General features: G+C 47.7%; 4 protein-coding genes and 1 long non-coding RNA gene across 8 annotated transcripts; 2 read left to right on the top strand and 3 right to left on the bottom strand.

Moving 5' to 3' along the window:
- Positions 1-19: 19 nt before the first annotated feature.
- On the bottom strand, positions 20-2,270 carry LOC6547596 (the record flags this gene model as incomplete). The annotated part of the gene is made up of 3 exons (XM_001974859.3): positions 20-752; positions 826-1,196; positions 1,259-2,270. Coding segments are annotated over 3 exons (1,557 nt in total), but the record flags the coding sequence as incomplete, so codon positions are not given.
- Positions 2,202-7,828, bottom strand: LOC26526817. Its single transcript, XR_003407858.1, has 3 exons — positions 7,363-7,828; positions 3,954-4,800; positions 2,202-2,518 (listed from the first exon to the last, which is right to left on the bottom strand). It is a non-coding gene; the product is annotated as an uncharacterized LOC26526817 (long non-coding RNA).
- Positions 7,829-8,224: 396 nt separating this feature from the next.
- On the top strand, positions 8,225-9,872 carry LOC6547597. The gene has a single exon (XM_001974860.3). The coding sequence runs from the start codon at positions 8,286-8,288 to the stop codon at positions 9,870-9,872; it is 1,587 nt and encodes a 528-aa protein (XP_001974896.2). The 5' UTR covers positions 8,225-8,285.
- A 163-nt stretch (positions 9,873-10,035) lies between these two features.
- Positions 10,036-17,413, top strand: LOC6547599 (tudor domain-containing protein 7B). Of its 4 annotated transcripts, XM_026980241.1 has the most exons (8): positions 10,036-10,349; positions 10,981-11,211; positions 12,843-15,641; positions 15,712-15,830; positions 16,286-16,559; positions 16,616-16,767; positions 16,829-16,977; positions 17,036-17,413. In XM_026980241.1, the coding sequence occupies exons 2-8, from the start codon at positions 10,999-11,001 to the stop codon at positions 17,260-17,262; spliced, it is 3,933 nt and encodes a 1,310-aa protein (XP_026836042.1). In that variant the 5' UTR covers positions 10,036-10,349; positions 10,981-10,998; the 3' UTR covers positions 17,263-17,413. The 4 variants fall into 4 exon arrangements, with proteins under 4 accessions (XP_026836042.1, XP_015012193.2, XP_015012194.2 ...); XM_015156708.2 differs by lacking the exons at positions 10,036-10,349; positions 10,981-11,211 and adding an exon at positions 11,661-11,877; XM_026980242.1 differs by lacking the exons at positions 10,036-10,349; positions 10,981-11,211 and adding an exon at positions 12,639-12,656.
- On the bottom strand, positions 17,277-18,282 carry LOC6547600 (mediator of RNA polymerase II transcription subunit 8). The gene has a single exon (XM_001974863.3). The coding sequence runs from the start codon at positions 18,158-18,160 to the stop codon at positions 17,402-17,404; it is 759 nt and encodes a 252-aa protein (XP_001974899.1). The 5' UTR covers positions 18,161-18,282; the 3' UTR covers positions 17,277-17,401.
- Between the last annotated feature and the right edge of the window lie 362 nt (positions 18,283-18,644).

The raw sequence follows: 18,644 nt of genomic DNA, 5'->3' as shown, positions 1-18,644 counted from the left end.
TTTGTGAAAACTAACCCCCAACAAGCAGCTGTTTTTCTTTTGCTAGCTGATTTATTTATTGAACCGAAATAGTACAGTGCATTTAAGTGTTTAAACGGAAATATGTTCGTATAACAATTACAATTTATGTTTTGCCTTGATACCAGTTATAACTAATTTTGCCTTTATATAGTTGCGCATAAGTATATACTTAGTTTGAAATTAAGAGAACCTAAGCGAAACATTGAAGTCTAGGCCTTGCGCTTTCTTTAAATATTTGTAATAAAATTTCGTTTCGCTTTCGATTAAATCATTCAGTTGGGATTACCATATAGAGCGTGTTGTCGTGTGTATAGGTGAATACATATTTTGAAATATATACTAGACTAAATTGAATATATACTTGAATCGTGTGTGCTGGTGTAAGAGGTGCCTATTTGCTACTGAAAAGAATATTACTGTGGAAAGAACAAAGTATTCAAAAGGGTCAACGGTTCGGAACTCTAAGTTGCAGCTGCGTTGTCAGTGTCTTTTATCGCCTGTTTCTCCATCTTCGTTTCCGTTTCCGTAGCAGCGACATCCTTAGGCTCCTTTAACTGTCAATTCTCCACGGACATGTTGCCGATGTCATCGTTTATGGCCAGCACCTGGCTGATGAAGCTCTGGTCGGTGACCACCTCGGCCAGGGATTTGCACAGTTCGGTCAACTCCGGCAGCGGCATCTTCAACTGCGGCGCCAGCCTGCTGAGATGTTGACCCACATAGTCCGGCAGCTGGAAGGGTGATAATAAAACCCGGGTTAGCAACACCTCTCCAATAGTGTGGTCTCCAGTGAGTGGTGCTTACCTTTCCCTTGCCCACTTTGAACGCGTTGAACATCAGCTTCGTGCGCACTCGCTGCTCATTGGGGCCGTCGTAGAAGATGGTGAGGTAGGCCTCCTGGCCATTGGCCACCAAGGGGAAGTAGATACCCGCATAGACCTGACCCTTGGCGTCTCGGGAGAGCAGCGACCGGAAGTTGTACACCAGGTTGCGGCGCACGGTCACATCGATGGCCGTAATGTACTCCTGGGCCACGTAGATCAGCGACGTCTTGTAGCTGGTATCCTCGCCTCGGATCTCGCGCTCCTTCCACTCCACAAACTTGCCATTCTGCTGACTGTACGCATAGCAATAATCGCGCTGCAGATGCGGCTCCTTGGATTGGGTGAACCAGCCTGGAAACATATTGGGGCCATGAGTATACAAGAAATTAGGGTATTTGGAGATTGCAACTCACCAGTATGCGGATAGCTTTGATCCTGCATAACAGTCACCGCCCTGCTGACATGGTAGCCCGGGTCCAGGATCATCACACCACGTCGTTCGCCGATAGCAATGCGCATGGCCACCATGACGTGCTCCTTCTCCACACCGGCGTCCACCGAATTCAGGCCGCACTCCTCGTCCAGCTGGACGTAGTCGTTGCAGTCCATCACCTGCTCCTCGCAGGACACCACGTACAGGTAGTTGGCCAGCACCGGGAACATCTGCACCATCCTGGCCATGATCTCGAAGGCCAGAGAGACGCACATGTGATGGCGTCTGTTGATGGGCACATCGTAGAACTGGAAGAAGCTGCGCAAGTCGGAGCGACGGGTGCGCTTGAAGCTGCGATAGAAGTCGACGAAGAGATTGACCGTGTTGTAGTGCGTCTCCTCCAGCATTCGCTGCAACGTGGTCTCCACTATCCCGTTCAGCTCCTCATACTGCCAGACGTTGTCGAAGACCAGGGTGCCCTTGCCAGCGGACTCCGCGCTCGACCAGTCGGGCAGCGGCAGCGGATGACCCAGGGGCCACACTCCGTTTACCTGGTTAAAGGCCTCCAGGTCGTAGCCGTCGTCCACAATCCATTGGGCGCCGGAGATGCACTCCAGCGCAGCTGCGACGGGCTGCTGTCTGGCCAGCAGCTGCCTGATGTCGGAGTAGCGCTCCGATCTATCCACCGATGTCAGATCGGGCGAAGGCACCAGCTCATGGTCCTCGAGGTCCTCCTCCTCCTCCTCCTCCTCCTCGCTGGAGGTGGAGGGTGTGCGACGGATGGCGCCAGTGCCATGTGCAGTTGGGTGCTCAGTTGCGGATAAATCAGATCGCGTCGTAGTCAATCCCAATCCCATTCCGCGCACCACCTCATCCGCCAGCTGCTGATCCGCCGGGCGCAACGGATCCTGGGCAGCGACGACGGCAGCGGCCTCCTCATCCTCATCCGGAGAGGCCGCTCCCCCATCCCGTCGGTGACTGGCGGCAACGGCGAGTCAACTCGGCCATTCGGAGCCCCAGCGGCCCACGGTGGGCACATAGCCACTTTCGCAGTCATTGAGCGTGGCGTCTAGTTGAATGTTGGCGAACTGTTGTTGGCTTGAATGCAGTGATGGTTGGTGGGCAGCTTGGCCAGCCTGGGCGGCTCCAGCTCCAGCACTGATCAGACTAATCCGGCCCTGCGCTCGCTTGAACAGGAGGTCCGGCTCGTCTCCAAATTTCGTCGTTGGTTTAGACTGATCTGCATTTTTGTTGAAACAAACAATCTTTTAGAAGGTGCATTTTTGAAAACTAAACCTAACAACTGACTGTACTAATAATGAACTGCAGGTGCCTAGATAGTTTATGCTATAATTTATAATTTATATGGTTGGTATTTTCTGACTTCCAACGATTCCTCTTTCTACACCGCGATAATCTACGTTCCATATGCTATTATAATTAAGTATCAATTATATAAACTCGTCCGCTCCATCTGTTTTTCAAACGTGAGCGCAAGATTACGGCCAGACCCTCGCCCAGTACCCTTGATGATCCCGATGATCCCTTTACTGATTAGGAAATCCTCCTGCAATTAGCTTACATCGCTGCTCAGCAGGTAGCCGTGCCCTTATCAAAGTCAAGTCACTTGTAATTACCCCTAGGTACGCGTAACCATCGGGCTGTCTAGTGCCCAGTTTTTCGACCAGTGTGTTGTCACGAAGTCCGAGATCTACATACACTTATGTACGCAGATGTACAGTCGCTCGGCCATCGGGCAATAAACAATAACAATGACCGTACGTAAGCACTTGTTATCAGCGCGAGGCAGGATGTGGGCGGGCACTTCTAATGGGTTCCAAGTGCTGATTGCTAACTTTCGTTAGTTGCAGGCAATAAAACAAGCCAAGTACAAGGGCAGAACGGTTCTTCCCCCAGAGAGTGCCCACGTGCCAGGTGCCATAGTGAGCCATTATGCATGCGGGTGTGAAGCATGAAGTGGAGGTCAGGTCGCACAGCATGTGACATGGCATTCTGAAAAACCTCGCCTAGAGCCATGCCCATGCGCCTATCTCGTGTGTGTTGTGATTGGACATTCTGCGCTGTGAATTCGCTTTGTTTGCAATATGACTCAATGTGGAGCGCTCAGCTGCGGCTCCACATATGTGCCACATTCAAAGTACCCGCATTTGAGTTCTCAATCGCAGGCACGCGCAATTGTTGCTAATTGCACGTGAATCACCGGATGTGAGAGTGGGTTGTGAAGTTCACTCGAAGAAAAGCGAACTGCCCTTGGGTCAAGTCATTATTCGTGAATTTTTGCTTTCCCATAACAATTGTGCAAGATGAACTGATTTTCTTCTCATGAATTCTGTGTAATGTCCACACTCGAAGAAAAGCGTGCATTTTTGATTCCCATAACATTCTCGCAATGTGCTGAACTATTGTGCGAGTGTAAGATGAGGTGATTTTCTTCTTACAAGTTCTGGGTACTGAGTAATCTTCTTTGTTGCGAGTCTGGCGATATCGTTTTTCGTCTGCTCACATGTTTCCTATTAAAATACTGTGTAATATTCGCGATATTCGCTTTCCCAGATGCATTACTTAAGAATATTCTCGGCCTGCAGCCATGATCAGTATCTGTATCTATCAGCAATATTCTATAGTAGTTCCGCAAAGTGCATTTGATTACTTACCCATACAATGGCCTAAGCCCTAGTGACGAAATCCGTTTTCCTGGTAAGATCTCGGGTTTAGTTCGCTTTTCCTCTCGCAAATCTCTGTATGCTCGACGGCTTGTGTGCTACCACCGATGGAAAGTGTGGCTTAAATGGGCTGCGATTCGGTTGGTAGAATGCAACAGTTGCCTTTCAACTGTTGGTGTTTTCAATTTGGCTTTTCTACGACGCGCGTGCGTGGAAAATCGAACGGAACGGAAAACGGAAAATAAAATAAGGAGAACGCGAACTAAAAGCAAACAACTTGTTGTCTGCGCTTTTTGCCGTGACTTTGTCCTTGTTTACTCGCTTTCGTTTCTTTTTGTTTAAACAATTTGTGTGTTGTAGTTTAGTGCTGGTCGCTTTTGCCTGTTCAATGCAGGTCCGAGTTTTTCAACGATATTGGCGAATTAATCGACATCGAAGTGGATTTTGTCGACACTGGCCAGCGTTACTAGATGCACACTTGCACTGCGCTATTTTCGAACTTTTCCGATTTTCCACTGGGCTTTTCCGCTGCTTTCCGAAGGCCTGAGCTCCGCTGAGAACGAGAGACGCGTTGCGACTGATGAAAATCGCTGGCGAGTACGCCGCTATATAAACGATCTCGGCCTCTCTCTGCGTTTCTCGGCGTACCGCGCAGTCGAGGCTCTGCCGACGTCGACTGCGGTTGGAGCGAACTCGAAAATATTTCAGTTTATGACGCAAAAAAGCTTGAAAAATTCCACAAAAATGAGATAAGGGAGCCAAACTTGAACGCGATTTTTGTTTTGCTCCAGCGCTTCGCAGGTAAACAAATCGGATGTTATTGTTTGGGACGGGAACACTGCAATAAATAGAGAGAAAGTTGTTCGCATATAATAAGTATGTACATATTTATTGCACTAAGTTGTGTTGTGCTGGGGTATAATTAGCAAATCAATTCGGTCTGGCGAAAACTCATGATGAGCACCGTGATAAGCAGTCGGTCACGCAATCAGTTGATCTGCTTACTGTGATTTGGTTACCAAGCCTTATCGCACTGAGTCAACTGTTGTTTACAATCTATTTATACCGGTCCCCTTAGAACGAAGAACCTTGAATTTTGCGACCGACAGCGTGGAAAATTTGTCAGCGGAGTTGGTTTGCCACTGCCAAGTTGCCACCGCCCAGTTGTTATCACACGACTGGATGCACTTCCCAGATACTCGGGCATTCTGCAAACTATCCCCAAGTCGGATGAGGTGGGGCTTATGACTGGTTGCAGGCTACCAAGGTCGCCGGGCGGAAAAGTGGGCGGGAAAAGGGCCCTCGAAGAACGCCTGCCATTTACGTATACTCGATATTGTATGTAAATGCTTACGCGGGCTCAGGCTTTTGCAAGTGCCACAGACAAATTGGCATCCAATGGGGTGCGCCTGGTTACACGATGCAAACAGCTTGTTTACGAAAACAAAAGATTAAGTTACAGTGGACTATCAGCATAACATCAGCGCAGGACTAGATTGTGACAGGTCAAAAGAGTGCTGCTTAGATGTGATTTCATAATTACTCAAATGGTGCATAATTAGTAAAATAAATGCCATTTATACACGCTATCCACAGACTTGTATACAACTTTTTGTGTCTTTGTCTGAACAGAACCATGCACACATTATATTGCAGATTGTGGCCAGGAAGTTCTTCACTGCGGCCCTGCACTGTAATCAAAATCGTAGGCCTACGGCGCCTTTGGCAGCTGCTCGTGTGATCCCATTTTTCTAGAGGCCCCACCATGCGGAACAATGCCAAAGCTGTGGCGCTTTTCACTTGTTTTTGTTTACGTATACGTGTTGTGCCAACCAGGCCGACTGCCACGCCCCTTCGCCCTGCGTACCGCCCCTTGGCGGGTCGGTTTATATAGCGGCCATATAGTCGAGATCTGTATAACTGCGCCGTAATGAAATTCTCGCCGTGTTTGCCGAGATGTAGACAAACATTTTTGATGGTGCAATTTGAATTTAGTGTATTGCACCAGCCCAAGGTTATTCAAATATGCATGAGAACGAAACTAGAAGCACGGCAACTGCAATTCGAGGAGGCAGTTTGCATACTGTGCACTTTAATTGGGTTTATTATTTCGTGCTGGAAGAACACTCCGTTCGTTGGAGCTAAAAAGACTGCGTACATTGATAAGGAATGTGCAGATTATTCAGCTATTCTTAATGTTGTTATGCCACCCAAACATAATTCCTTATCGGAAAATGATAACGAGCACAATAATGCTCCACAGTTGTACGTCTGATCCAGCAAAAGAAGGAAACGTGGTTGCAAATCAGCAGTTCGAAATCGATACGGAGGGCGAACTGAAGATAAACTATTAAACGAATTCATAATTGTTAATTAGTTAATGAATTCGCTGCGCAAAAGAAGCTCATGGCTGTGTGGCAGACGATTTACGAGGCAGGCCAATACCAATTGGAGGCGAATGTTATTGGATGAGTTGGGTTTTATTGGATCGGAAGGCGAAGTTCGGAGGTCGAGCTGCCAGTCAGACACTGCCTTATTGGCTTAGTCCGAGTGCCTTTCTCCATTGACGTCACTGGAGAACTGTAAGCGATGGGCTGATGAAACTAGTTCAATGTCGCTGGACGACTATGACGTCACCGTTGGCAGACATTGCTCATCCGCCACGTCGGCCCGGCCAACGCAGCCGTCCCAGCCGCCTCAGCCGGCCGGCCTCTGGAATGGGAGCATGGTATCTGCTCGACCCCACTCCCACTCCCACTGCCCATCCCCATCCCATCTGCCAGCACCACTCATGACCCGAGGCCTTCCAGGAGCCACCCTGCGCCACGTGTCGCGTGTCTGGCGTGCGTGTTTGTAAACAACCGCACTCGCCTGCTGTTTTTATGGGCGAGCGCAGCCATGTCCTTTTACTATCAAAACAACAGGACGCCAGGGCGCAGGCGCTGGAAGGCTGGATGGCACATTGCACATTCCACACGGAACAGAGGCTGGAAGTCCTGGAAGGAGGAACAGGCACACAGTGCACTGCTGCCCGACACTCCAGGGCCTTCAAATGTGTATACCCAATAGTTAACATTATTAAGTAGCCTACAAATATTTGTTGGGTTCTATGAAACAGCATTAAGGCTTATGAATACCTTTCTTGTAGAAATATGAAATTGCACTATTTCTAGATGCCAAGTGGGCCTGTTATTCTGGTACACCACTGTCGTTGGGGATGCCCTGCTCTTGCGCACTTTTATTGACAATTTCTTTGTTGTCTGCCGTTGGTGTTGTTATTTGGCCCGAGTTGCCTGGTTACCACCGCTGGCGGTTGGCCAAGTGGCAAAATCAATAGAGGGAGTTGGGAGCCAGGAGAATGGAGAAGGGAGGAGGGAGAGAGGAGCCAGGAGCTCATTACCTTATTATAATTGAGGTTCGCAGGACGGCACACACATGAAATCAAACGCCGCCTGCCGAAGGGGAAATATGTAGGTGCGCCAGGAGCCTCTTAAAGCTTTTTACTCCAGTTGTAGGAACCGTTGTAGAAAAATAAAATCAATATTATCATTTTGGCGTGCATATTGAGGACAGTCATTGCACTTGGTTTCGCAACACGATTTTCCGCTCGTATTTAAGGCAATAACTTTGGATTTAGGCACCGTCAAACGATTAGTTTTTGTGCCTCTTGCGTTTGAGTGTCATTTAACTATGAGTTCGGAACTCTTGAAAACAGCTTATAACACTAAACTTTGAACGAGATGTGGGAAATCTGCGTTCTTTGGTCAACTTCACGGATTTCAAATTATTCTTATTTAATTTGCATTTAATGTGTCCATTTATTTCGAGGATGTGCTGCACAGTTCGACGTGAAAAACTCGACTGTGGCTAAGGAACTGAATCAGCAGAGCATTTCCACTTTCCAGCCCGATTTCCAATAACCTTCCAATCACCGTGTCCCGTTACGCTTTGTTGCCTGAACAGAGGAAAGTGGCAGTCTCCGTGTCCTTAGAAGTGCGTCCTGTCCTCGTCCTTTGTTGGGCAAGAACACTTTGACTGTCTTCCTTCACCCAAAAAAACAACTAACTGATAAAAATCATTATTTATTATCATAAAAACTCTACTTGACCACTTCAGTCCCTGGGGAAAATGATTAACCAACCAAATTGATTAGCCACAATTATTCATTCTGCCTAAACTTTCTTCGCAACAATTTCAAAAACTTTGAAGAACTGTTTAAAAATAAAAACAACAAATGAGCAAAAGACGTCATTGATCTGATTTAGAAAGTAAAGGATTTTAGAAATATGAAATGGGCGATAATTCCAGCAAGATGTTGTGCCAATGAGAACAATGTCAATGCGGATTTGGAGCCACGCCGCAGTCGGTCTTTCACTACAAGCAATAGCAATCCTGGCGAGCGCTGAACGAGCGACCGGCCGATCCGAAGGAACATCAGAGTACAGGTACCCATATGTGGATACTCCGTGGCCCAGGCGCCAATACAGCAGCGAGGAAAGGGATGCGATGGACCTTAGGGAAATGGCGCCTTCGGAGCCACGCTACCTTTCCGATCCAGAAGTCCTCTTCCAGCGGCTGGACGACATGGAGCAGAAGCTAGGGATTCCTGACCGAATGGCTCCTACGGGCAAGTTGAAATCTGAAAAGTATCTGGTTGGTCCTAAGAATATTGCCGCCCAGCTGTTCAAAGACAACTTACATAAATTTCCCATTGATGAGGGCGAGGATGGCCTGTATAAAGAGGAGGAGGATCCCTTCGACTCCCTGGCCAGGATGAACTTCAATGAGCAGTTGAGGGAATATAAACCCGATCGTGAGCTGAAGAGAATGCTGGGTGGCTACAGGAACAGCCATAGGGATGGAAAACCAGCAGTGGCAACAGCCAATCTCCTGGCCAAGGTGGTCAGCTCCAAGGTCGATCAGCCCAGGAAGTCTGGGACTTGTCGTGGCACCACTGGACGACCGATGTCCACCACAAAAAGCACTACGACTCATCGATCGACTGTTAGCACAACCACCCGAGGTCCCACCACTTTCTGCCTTCCGGAACCCTCATCCGAGCCTGTGCTTCCCACACCTTCACCTACACCACGTCCACCTCCTATCTCGCCTTCCTCTCCACCAACCGCGCGAAAACCTAATGGTCAGCCCAATAGGTGCTCTTCTCAAAAGCCAGGAGCCGTCAAGGTGCTGCTGGATACCATTTTGGCCACCAAACAGCTTGCCCTTTCGGTGCTCAAAAATCTGAACTACCTGGAGATGGAACTGCTGAGTCACTCACCGGACGACGACGTGTGTGCGGAGTCGGACGACCCGGTTAAAGAGAATGAAGCACCTACAAAGACGAGTGAACGTTTCTTCAAGACCGAGCCAAGGCCCCATTATCGGGTCTTCTCCTTTGGAATACGACCTGCGAGCCAGAAAGAGAGCCTGTACGATTTGGCACTGGCCAAGGAGGAGGAGCTGAAGCTGGAGGATCGGGTGTGGAAGGAGCACCAGCAGCAGATGAAGCTTAAGAGGCCCATAAAACCAAAGAGGTTTGAGGCTGCTCCGGCGAATGCTGCACGCCTGGAACCTTTCCAGGAGCCTCGACAGCCACCGAAGTCATTGAAGCCCATGGAAGATTTGCCTCCTTTCGAGCCAGAAACTTCCACCGATAACAGACGCATCAATCTGGAAGCCTTGAGCGTGGTAGTCAAACCACTGTCTACTGTTCCCAGAAAGGATTCCCCTAACTCGTTGCCGCGGGCACAAATGAATGCCATTCAATTAGAGGGCACAAGCGAGGACCAACTGCAACCAAGCCACAGTTTTCATTCGAGACCAAGGAAGAAGAAAAAACACAAGTTGTATGCCATGGAACAGCAGCCGCAGGCCAAAAGGCTACCCATTGCTGGCGTTTTTTATTAAGTCATTTGTGTAAATATTATTATAGTTCTATTCAAACATTTATTCAACATTCATATATTTTAGAAATAAAAGGTTTGAACTTTGGCGCCAACTATAAGAGCTAAGTCACTGCATGCTTATAGCTTTCGGTATTTTTATGCGACTTGCGGTATTTTCTGACATTCAGCCCTCGGTCTCACTAGGAGGCGCCGAAAATTAAGAAACGTCAAACGGAAAAGGAATTACGCTTTTATTTTATTTGTGTTTTGTTTTTGAAACGTTCGAGTTCAGTTAAAGCCTAACAGTTGCTTGTAGAACATATTACGTTAATAAAGAAAGGGCAACAGAAATCGAAGAAATAGAGAACGAAATAGTTTAATCGCGTTCGCTGTCGCTTTCCTATTCGCAGGAAAAACTGAAAAAAGTCTTATTTATGCAGTTTGCAGTGCATATCTAGCTGAGACTCGGTTCTTATTGTTTATTAGTTTTAACAGTTTGGTAAGGGTAGAAAACGTTTACTTAATACACAGTTTGCAATATCGTATAACGGCACTTTGTTTATACACACAAAAGCGGAAAATGGGCTATAATATGACTACTAAAATTTCAAATTCTTAAATATAGCCGGAAATCTAAAATTCGACACGTTGCAAAATTTTTGTCTTTCATTTCTGCTTCTGCGCCGCCGCCTTCGTCCATTTCTTTCGTGCCTCCTTTTCTCTTTATTCTTTGTCTCTTGTGCGCCTTATCTCTTCTAGCATTGTGTTTGCCAATTTCATTTTGCACACTGAAAGAAATTGTTCAACATTTTGGGAAACCCTGATTCAAACAAGCAATAAATTCTTGCAAAATAAATCAAACCCTTTCAAAAAAGGCCTTTCTTTCTAAATGAAATTAATGTACACATATATATGGAGTGGATTTGAGTGCGAAAGTAATATCATTACCTTTTATTTGCTTTGTTTGAAATACCTTATCACTATTCAAATTATTTTTTTTCGGCTCGTTTTTTTTTCTGTGCATGCCTAATTGTTGCTAATTTGGGGGTGGCGGTGGGCGCACGCATTCCACACCACTTGAATCATGCTCAATGGGTTAACCTCTCTCCGCCTCTCCCTCTCTTTGGCAGACTCGTTGACCGATCGCCATGGAACAGCAGGAGGAGGTCCTCGTGCACGTGGCCAAGGTGGTCAGGGCCCTGATCACGTCCGCAAAGCCGCCGGTCGAGCTGCGGGCAATCGTCAAGGATTACATGGACGTCGAGGGTGAGCCGATACCATTTCGCAGGCTGGGCTACTCGAATCCCCAAGAACTGCTTCAGCATACGCAGGAGTTCAACTTCAACTGCTACGGCAATCAGGTAAATGCCATGGCCCATACATCCGTTACATTTATGCAAGTATTTTAATCTTTGCCAAAATTCTTTGCGAATTATTGCATATCGCAAAAGTCAGGGAGAGAGCGGCGCTCTGCCACCCACTTGAACCGCTTTCTTCGCCACTTCGCCTGAGCTTGCTCTCTGGGTGTTTCTCTCACGTGCGCAGCTTTCGAATTGCTCTCTGTTGGCGTCAGCACAGCTGTTAGCTAAAAATAGCTAGACATTTTAGGCAGGTTAAAAAACAAGCTAAAAGTAAAGCCTGAGATATAAGATTTCTAATTTTAAGCGCTCTCAGGTTCCATTATGTTACATGGCTTCTTTTAAAAACTGTCCAGTATGACAGTAATGAATGTCATTCATTCGTGCTATGATCATAAAAACAGCTGGATTTGTCGTGAATTCCGACAGGTGAACATCGCCGCTAACTGCCGAGCTTTCCGCGAGCGGCGGCCACCGCTTTCAGTTCGATTCTCTGGCTGAACGCGTGCGGTGAGCTGCTGCTGCTGCGCTGCTACCTTACCGCTCCACTCTGTGCGACCGCTCGACGGACCGCTCCCGCCCGCTCTCTCCAACGAAAAGGGGCCGCCCGCCGTTTAAGGGGCAACGTGTCAACGGCGTCTTCTTCTTTTCATCTCCGCCGTGAAAAGTGTAAACAATGCCTCTTACTTACTCTAATTTCTTATTCGCTTGGCACTTGTATATATTAAATGCGTGCTTATTAAGCGCTTTGCTTTAATAAGTGCAACGGCAGTCAAAAACAAAAGTGTATAACGCGAAAATCGAAAAGGCCAGCAATTTAAAATTGCATGTGTCTGTGTGCGATTGCATGTTTGCATGGTGAAAGTGAACGAACGTTCGCATTTCGTATGTTTTTATTTTTTCCTCTATAAATGCCAGTCCATCTGGGCGTATTGCACTTGAACTGTGTGCAGTATTCTTGTTTGGCCGTCTGTTTCCACACCTGTGGGCGAAAGTGGGCGTCGGGTGTCTGGGCGGGCTCTTCCGGCCAACGCTTTTGCATTGTTTGCCAAATCAATAATCAGACGACCCAGGGATGCGGCACGAAGCCAACGAGTGATATTCACTTAATTGCAATTTTGTATTCTGTATCAAGCATTCCGAGCTCTCGCTCTGCACCATTATCACGTTTTGGGTTTGGGTTTGAAAACCCCCTGCCCATATCTAGATTGCAATGCTCACTACTTGGCGCTGTGACCCCATAAAGATGATTGCACCAGCGAAACAGCTCGACTCAATGTGAATCATAAACAAAAATTCAACTTGAAACCACTCGCATTTCCTAACACTTAAGTGTAAACTCACTGGGCTGAGCTGTAAAATAGCTGACTCTCCAGTTTAATGGGGCATATTGAATTTCGAAACTCAAGAGTTGTTCAAGCGGAGCAACTTTCCCCTTTCTAGAAGTGGTAAACAATATGCACAGTATAGGGTTTCCTTGTTAAGCGACAGTATCTTGAACTTATGCATTAGAACGATTTTTACCATCTTAAGTTCTCGTCCAAATACATTTTGAAATATTCCTATAACTTTAACCTTCGCTATTCACTTATGCATATTAATACTTAATTACCTTCACATCTTTCCGATAACAGGTCTTCATCACAGCGAAGTATAACGCCAAAACAGAACACATTGTGCGTATGGTACGCCAGCAGAAGGCCAGCAAGTCCAAATCAATATTGAAGCCGAAGCCAACTGCCCAGAGAGCACTAAGTCAGAAGTCCAACCACGGCCCTAACTTCAATAACCACCAAACTAGGCAGCAGAATTATCAGCAGCCGCAGGACGGGTATTGTCAGAAACAGGCACAGTATTTGCAGCCTAATTACCTTCAGCAGCAGCAACAGCAGCAGCAGCAGCAACAGTACTATCAACAGATCCAGCAGCAGTACAATCAGCAACGGGGGCGTGGGGATATTGATTGGAACCGGCAGAAGGAAGAGCAGCAGCGTCGGGAGAGGAAGGTGCAGGAGCAGGCTAAACGGAATAAAGAAATAAAGGAAGTAGATGAGCGCCTGAAGCAGGCCAAAGCCAAGCAGGAGCAAGAACTAAAGGACATCATAGAACAAGAGCTAAGGGCCAAGATCAATAAGATTGAAGAAGAGTTTGCGGAACAGCTGCAGACTTTCAAGAAAAATCAGGAACAGGAGCTCAAAAGGCTAAGGAAAGAGCTCAAGGAAAAAGATCAAGCTCTGGGTCAAAGGAAGAAGGAAGTCGAGGGGGAAGAACTGGTGCGCGTAGAGAAAAATAACTGCGATCAGGCTCGGGAGGTTACCATGCGAGCTGCAAAGTTGGATCAGGAAAAGATCCTCGTAACAATTGCCAACAACAAGGCACCAGCCATGAATGGACACGGTCCAAACTACGTTAAGTCTAACGGACAAGGCAAATACAATGACGGCAAACCACCGCTGCGTGCCATACTGGGCAACAGTGCTTCGCAGCGCCAGCAAGATACAAGCGGCGTATTCCACACCCCTGAATCCTCATTCAAACGGCCGCATCATCCGCGAGTAATGCACCCTGGTCAGCCACGCTCTACGGGCGTCTCTGTGAATCACAGACTGAAAGTGACTCCTCAATCGGATGCACGTACGCCCACGCCGTCGGGAGCGCCCATTACTCCGCCAGCTTCGCCGGAGAATGCTCAGACGACATCCGCCGCTAAGGCGACGTACAAGGAAGAAAGCCTCCGAGTGCACGGAGGTCAGGTTCCAACAGGCAAAGTCGTTACAAAGCCAAAAGCTAAGGTGCCACTTAAACTCGATCCCTCCTTCGACCCCGTCTCCACGCTCAACTTCTATTGCGAGGCAAATGACTTTGAGAAACCTGCGTACAACATATTCAACAAGCCACCGCACCTACACTGCTCTGTACGGATCGCTGGCGATGTTTACAGTAGCTATCCGCAAGAGTTCACTGATAAGGAGACTGCATGCCAACGCACAGCACAGATCGCCATCCAACGTATCCAGCATGCCGAGTCCCACCAAAAGCGCTCTGCTTGCACATTTAGCGATGCGGAGTTTATAGACGGATTGTACATGGAGCTGCGGAAGTACCCACATGGCATATTGGGTCACAAGCTGGAGGATTGGTACGGTAGCACATTCCGGCAACACCTGCCCAGTCATTGGTACGATTTGATCATCGAGTCGAATAAAATTCGCGTTGAGCACGGCATTGATCCAAGGATCATATTGTTTGCCAACGATCCTGGGTCTGGGTCATCGGAGCCGGTCCGCGTCAGCACGACCACCCTGCCACAGCTGGTGCTGCCGTGGCAGTCAAGCGAAGGAGGATCGCACGACTGGAACATGTTCATCAGCTACTGCGATTCGACCAAGCGAGTGTGGGCTCGAATGATCGATCAGATCGCAAACTTTGAGGAACTAACGAAGCATATAGGACGGCAAATGGAGTCTCCGGTTTTCCGACAAAAGGTATTCAAACCTCATGTTCAGGAAGTCTATCTGGTGGAGATTCCCGATGGCTGGAATCGTGTGCGTGTGATTTCCGTCGATGAGGAGACTTGTTCGTGCCGTTGTCACTTTGTGGACTTTGGCGATGTAGCAATGTTTCATTTTGAAGATCTGTTCCAGTGTCCACCGCAGTTCTTGGTACTCCCGGCCCAGGCCGTGTGCCTCAGCATGTACGCCTTGGATAAGTTTGAGGATCATCCGCACGCCCAGCAGGTGTTAACGAAGGAGCTGGATGGCCAGACGGTTGTCGCCCATGTGCTCACCACCGAGAAGCAGTTCGTGGAACTGGGTGGAGCCGCTCAAGGGGTGGTGGAGAACGGTAAGCGTCGGGCGTGCTTGGTGGCCACGCTGTATGATACCTCCACGGCCGAGGACATTCATTTAAACGATCTGGTTGCGAGCAGGATAACCAAGTGCACACCGGCACCTTCGCTAAGTGACGAAAATAAGATCGGCAAGACCACTCCTATTCTTGTGTCCCACATCAACGATGATGGTGATCTAATGGTGCTGCTACGCAATGATGACCTTAAGTTTGTGGAGCGCAGTATTGCGCAAACTGTGGCTGATTTAAGCGCGCAGGACCGAGTCAGTTATTCCGATCTGCTCCACGACCGCCATATTTTTGTGTGCGACGAGTCTGTCGATGGCGTGAAGCAGTGGTTCCGCGGCCGACTGGTCACCAGACCACTCAATCCGGAGGAGGAGACTTTCGATGTCTACTACGTGGACGATGGGCGGCAGCGTAAGACGCACATCTCTAATATCTACCGCCTGGAGGCTAACAACAGAGCTCTGGCTACGTTCCCGCCACAGGCCATACCCGTTCGCCTGCACGACGTTCCAGAGATCGCTGGTCAGATGCTGGGTCGCCTGCGGGGTCTGATACCATCGCGCACCGAAGCTCTGGTAAGTGTTCTACTCGTATATGAAGGGATGTGTGAAAAGCTTGTCTAACCCGTATCACTTTCGTCTGCAGCTAAAGGTTGTGGCCAAGGATGGTGCTAAGCCTTTGGTAAACGTATTCATCCGCGAGGACCCGGAGTCCATGTATATGTGCGTGAATATTGGCCTTCGCCTGGAGTTTGAGATGGCTAGGTAAGTACCTTCATAAAGCCTTTATTCATATTATTCTATTCATTCTATATCATTATGGTCAATGTCATTTAATCGCATCGTCATCAAGCTCCTTAATCAACGACATCTGAATTGTGACTGGTGCCCTATAAGTTTATATTAACAATATAATTGATCCTTTGGTTAATGCTGTCTCTATTAATGCTTCAATAAACTGGAACTGACTGATAAGTTATCGCTAACACAAATTCGATCTACGTTAACGACAAAAATCCCGAAAAAAAATTATGTAAGCTAACCCTAAGTCATGCACATCTTTGTATATAATCTGGAAAATATACTCATAAGTTGTCACATTACTGTACTACCCAATAAGCCCGAAAGCAATCAGATTTTTTAAACCTTGAAACCAACAATTGACCCTGCTCCCCCAATCTGGCTTGTTCCCGCCTCACCCCGATTCCCCACCCGCACAGCTCTATTCATCCGGAGAAGTATGATTATACGCTCGAGAGCTCCAATGTCCAGCTGCCCAGACGCGGTAGCTTCAGCTCCGTGCTCTCCAGTCAGAGCAGCAGCAGCGACCTTGTTGCTACCACTCCTCCGGTGACGCCACAAAAGACACCATCCGCAAGATCGGGAGCCAGCACCTTCTCGTCGCTCATGCTCAAGGATTATGAAGCTATTCCGGCTGTGGGTGCCTATTTCGAGGTGCGCGTTGCCATCTCCATCAATCCCGGTCACTTTGCGGTTAGTCCATTATCAGCAAATTAATGACACGATTATAGTGTGCAATTTTCCCGCAGGTGCAACCCTATAAATGCTATAACCAGCTGCAGACTTTGATGAAGAATTTGCAAGATCATTGCCAAGAACCTGCAGCCAAGGGAGTCCAGCCCTCACAACTGGCCATTGGAGAGGCCTACGCTGCTCCTGACTCCGAAGGCGTGTATCATCGGTAAGATGTAGTTGAGGCCTTTTAAAGAAAACGGAGCCTTCTAATCCTGATTGTCTTGCAGCGTAAGTATTCACAAGATTTACGATGAGATTATACACGTGCGTTTCGTCGACCTGGGCGACGATGGAGTAATTGCCTGTGATCAACTGAAAACCCTAAATCCGGAGTTAAGAAAGCTGCCCAAGATGGCACTGCCAGCACAACTATATGGCAAGTTAGAGAGAACATCAGCATTTGGGCTTTATAACTTAAAACAATCTCTTTTCAGGCATACAACTGACTGATGTAGTATGGAGCAAGGAAAACTGCGTTCGATTCCGCCAACTGTCGCTGGGTCAGAAGTTTATTGGAATTGTGCGGCGCATGACCAAGCAAAAGGATGGCACACGAGCGCTGTGCCTGGAGCTGGTTGATACTTCCACGCCGAAAGATATTAAGCTGCACGAGATTCTCATCAATGAGAAGCACGCACAGCCAGAAACAAAGGAAGTCTGAGTCGGAGGAGACGATCCATTTGAATTTGTTCATGTTTATGTTTGCTTAATCATAGTTTTAGAATTAGTTATATATAACTTATTACGACGACACATTCCGCCAGGTGGAACCGATAATAGCCAATAAACTGCGGGGTTTTCTATCGAGAGAACGGATGTACTTGATTGGCGGACTTGATGTTCGTTTTCACAGCCGATGGCGCCTTCCCCAGCTGCTGCTGTACGTTGCCAGGGCTCATAGCGGGTCCACCCATTGGCGAAGGTGCTCGAATTGAAGGCGGAACCATCATGCCAGGCCCGGGTCCATAGTTGGTCAGCTTGAGTCCTTTTCCCATCCCCACGGCGGCCACCAGAAGCTGCGTGTCGGCCATGCTACTCGTCTGCTGGATGCCGGTGCGCGAGGAGCTCTCGATTTCCCACTCCTCGCGGGCTTTGCTGACCATGTCCAGGACGTGGGAAACGACCTTGTTGTATTGGGTAACCTGTTTCATTGCAGCGTCGTTTGTGAGGTTGGCCGCCTTCTGTTCATTCTGCAGCATTTTTTGTTCCGTAATTGGGTCCGGCCGGGTCCTCAGATAGTCTGGAACAATGTCGTGTGAAAAGACCGGCACCCGGCCCTCTGTTATGTTGATGAGGGTGTCATCCCGGTCCATGGAGACTAGTAGTGGCAGGACTGTTCGGTTCCTGAGTGGCGGACACTGCTCCTTCGCCAGAATTTTAGTCAATCCCGTCAAGTGACTCGAGATAATGGCAAAGTTGTCCAGGAAAGTCGGCCAGTTGATGGTCTCGTACTCCAGCTCCAGTTTTTGGATCATCGAGAGGACCGCCAGCTTCAGGTCGTTCAGTCGCTGAAGCACCGTTTCCAGCGTGAGCTCAAAAAGCTTTTCGTCGCGCTGCATTTCGGCAGCTATTTTTCATTTACAAAATTTGAGGATTTACAAAAGGTGAGAAGTGTGACCGTCCAGTCAAATTTCTGCTTAGTATTAATTGTTCATCGGCTATAAAATAGATTACACACTGCTCCACCCCGCTATCGATAACGTAGCGTGTGCGATAGCAGCGAACTTCCGTCCACACTATGATCAATTCATTGTAGAGTTTAAAAATGGTCACCGAACTTGAAATAATAAATGTTAAACATAAATGTATGTATGTATGTATGTATGTATGCATGTATATATGTATGTATGTATGTATGTGTTACTTGCATAAAGTAGTAAAAATTGTCTTAATTAAAGCCTGAAGAATGTTTAACTTACTGTCGGAACACAAAGTTATCGCCGCTTTTGATATTTGTTTAGGAAACATTTTGTCTTGTGGCCCTATAATTCCCAACTAGTTCTAGCGCGGGCGGTAAGGCATGTCTTCAAATTTCGAGTCGCA

Source organism: Drosophila erecta, unplaced genomic scaffold, assembly GCF_003286155.1.
Source record: "Drosophila erecta strain 14021-0224.00,06,07 unplaced genomic scaffold, DereRS2 tig00000092-arrow-pilon, whole genome shotgun sequence".
Taxonomy (NCBI): domain Eukaryota; kingdom Metazoa; phylum Arthropoda; class Insecta; order Diptera; family Drosophilidae; genus Drosophila; species Drosophila erecta.
Note: the sequence above shows the minus strand (reverse complement) of the source record. Positions and strands in the feature narration are given on the sequence as shown.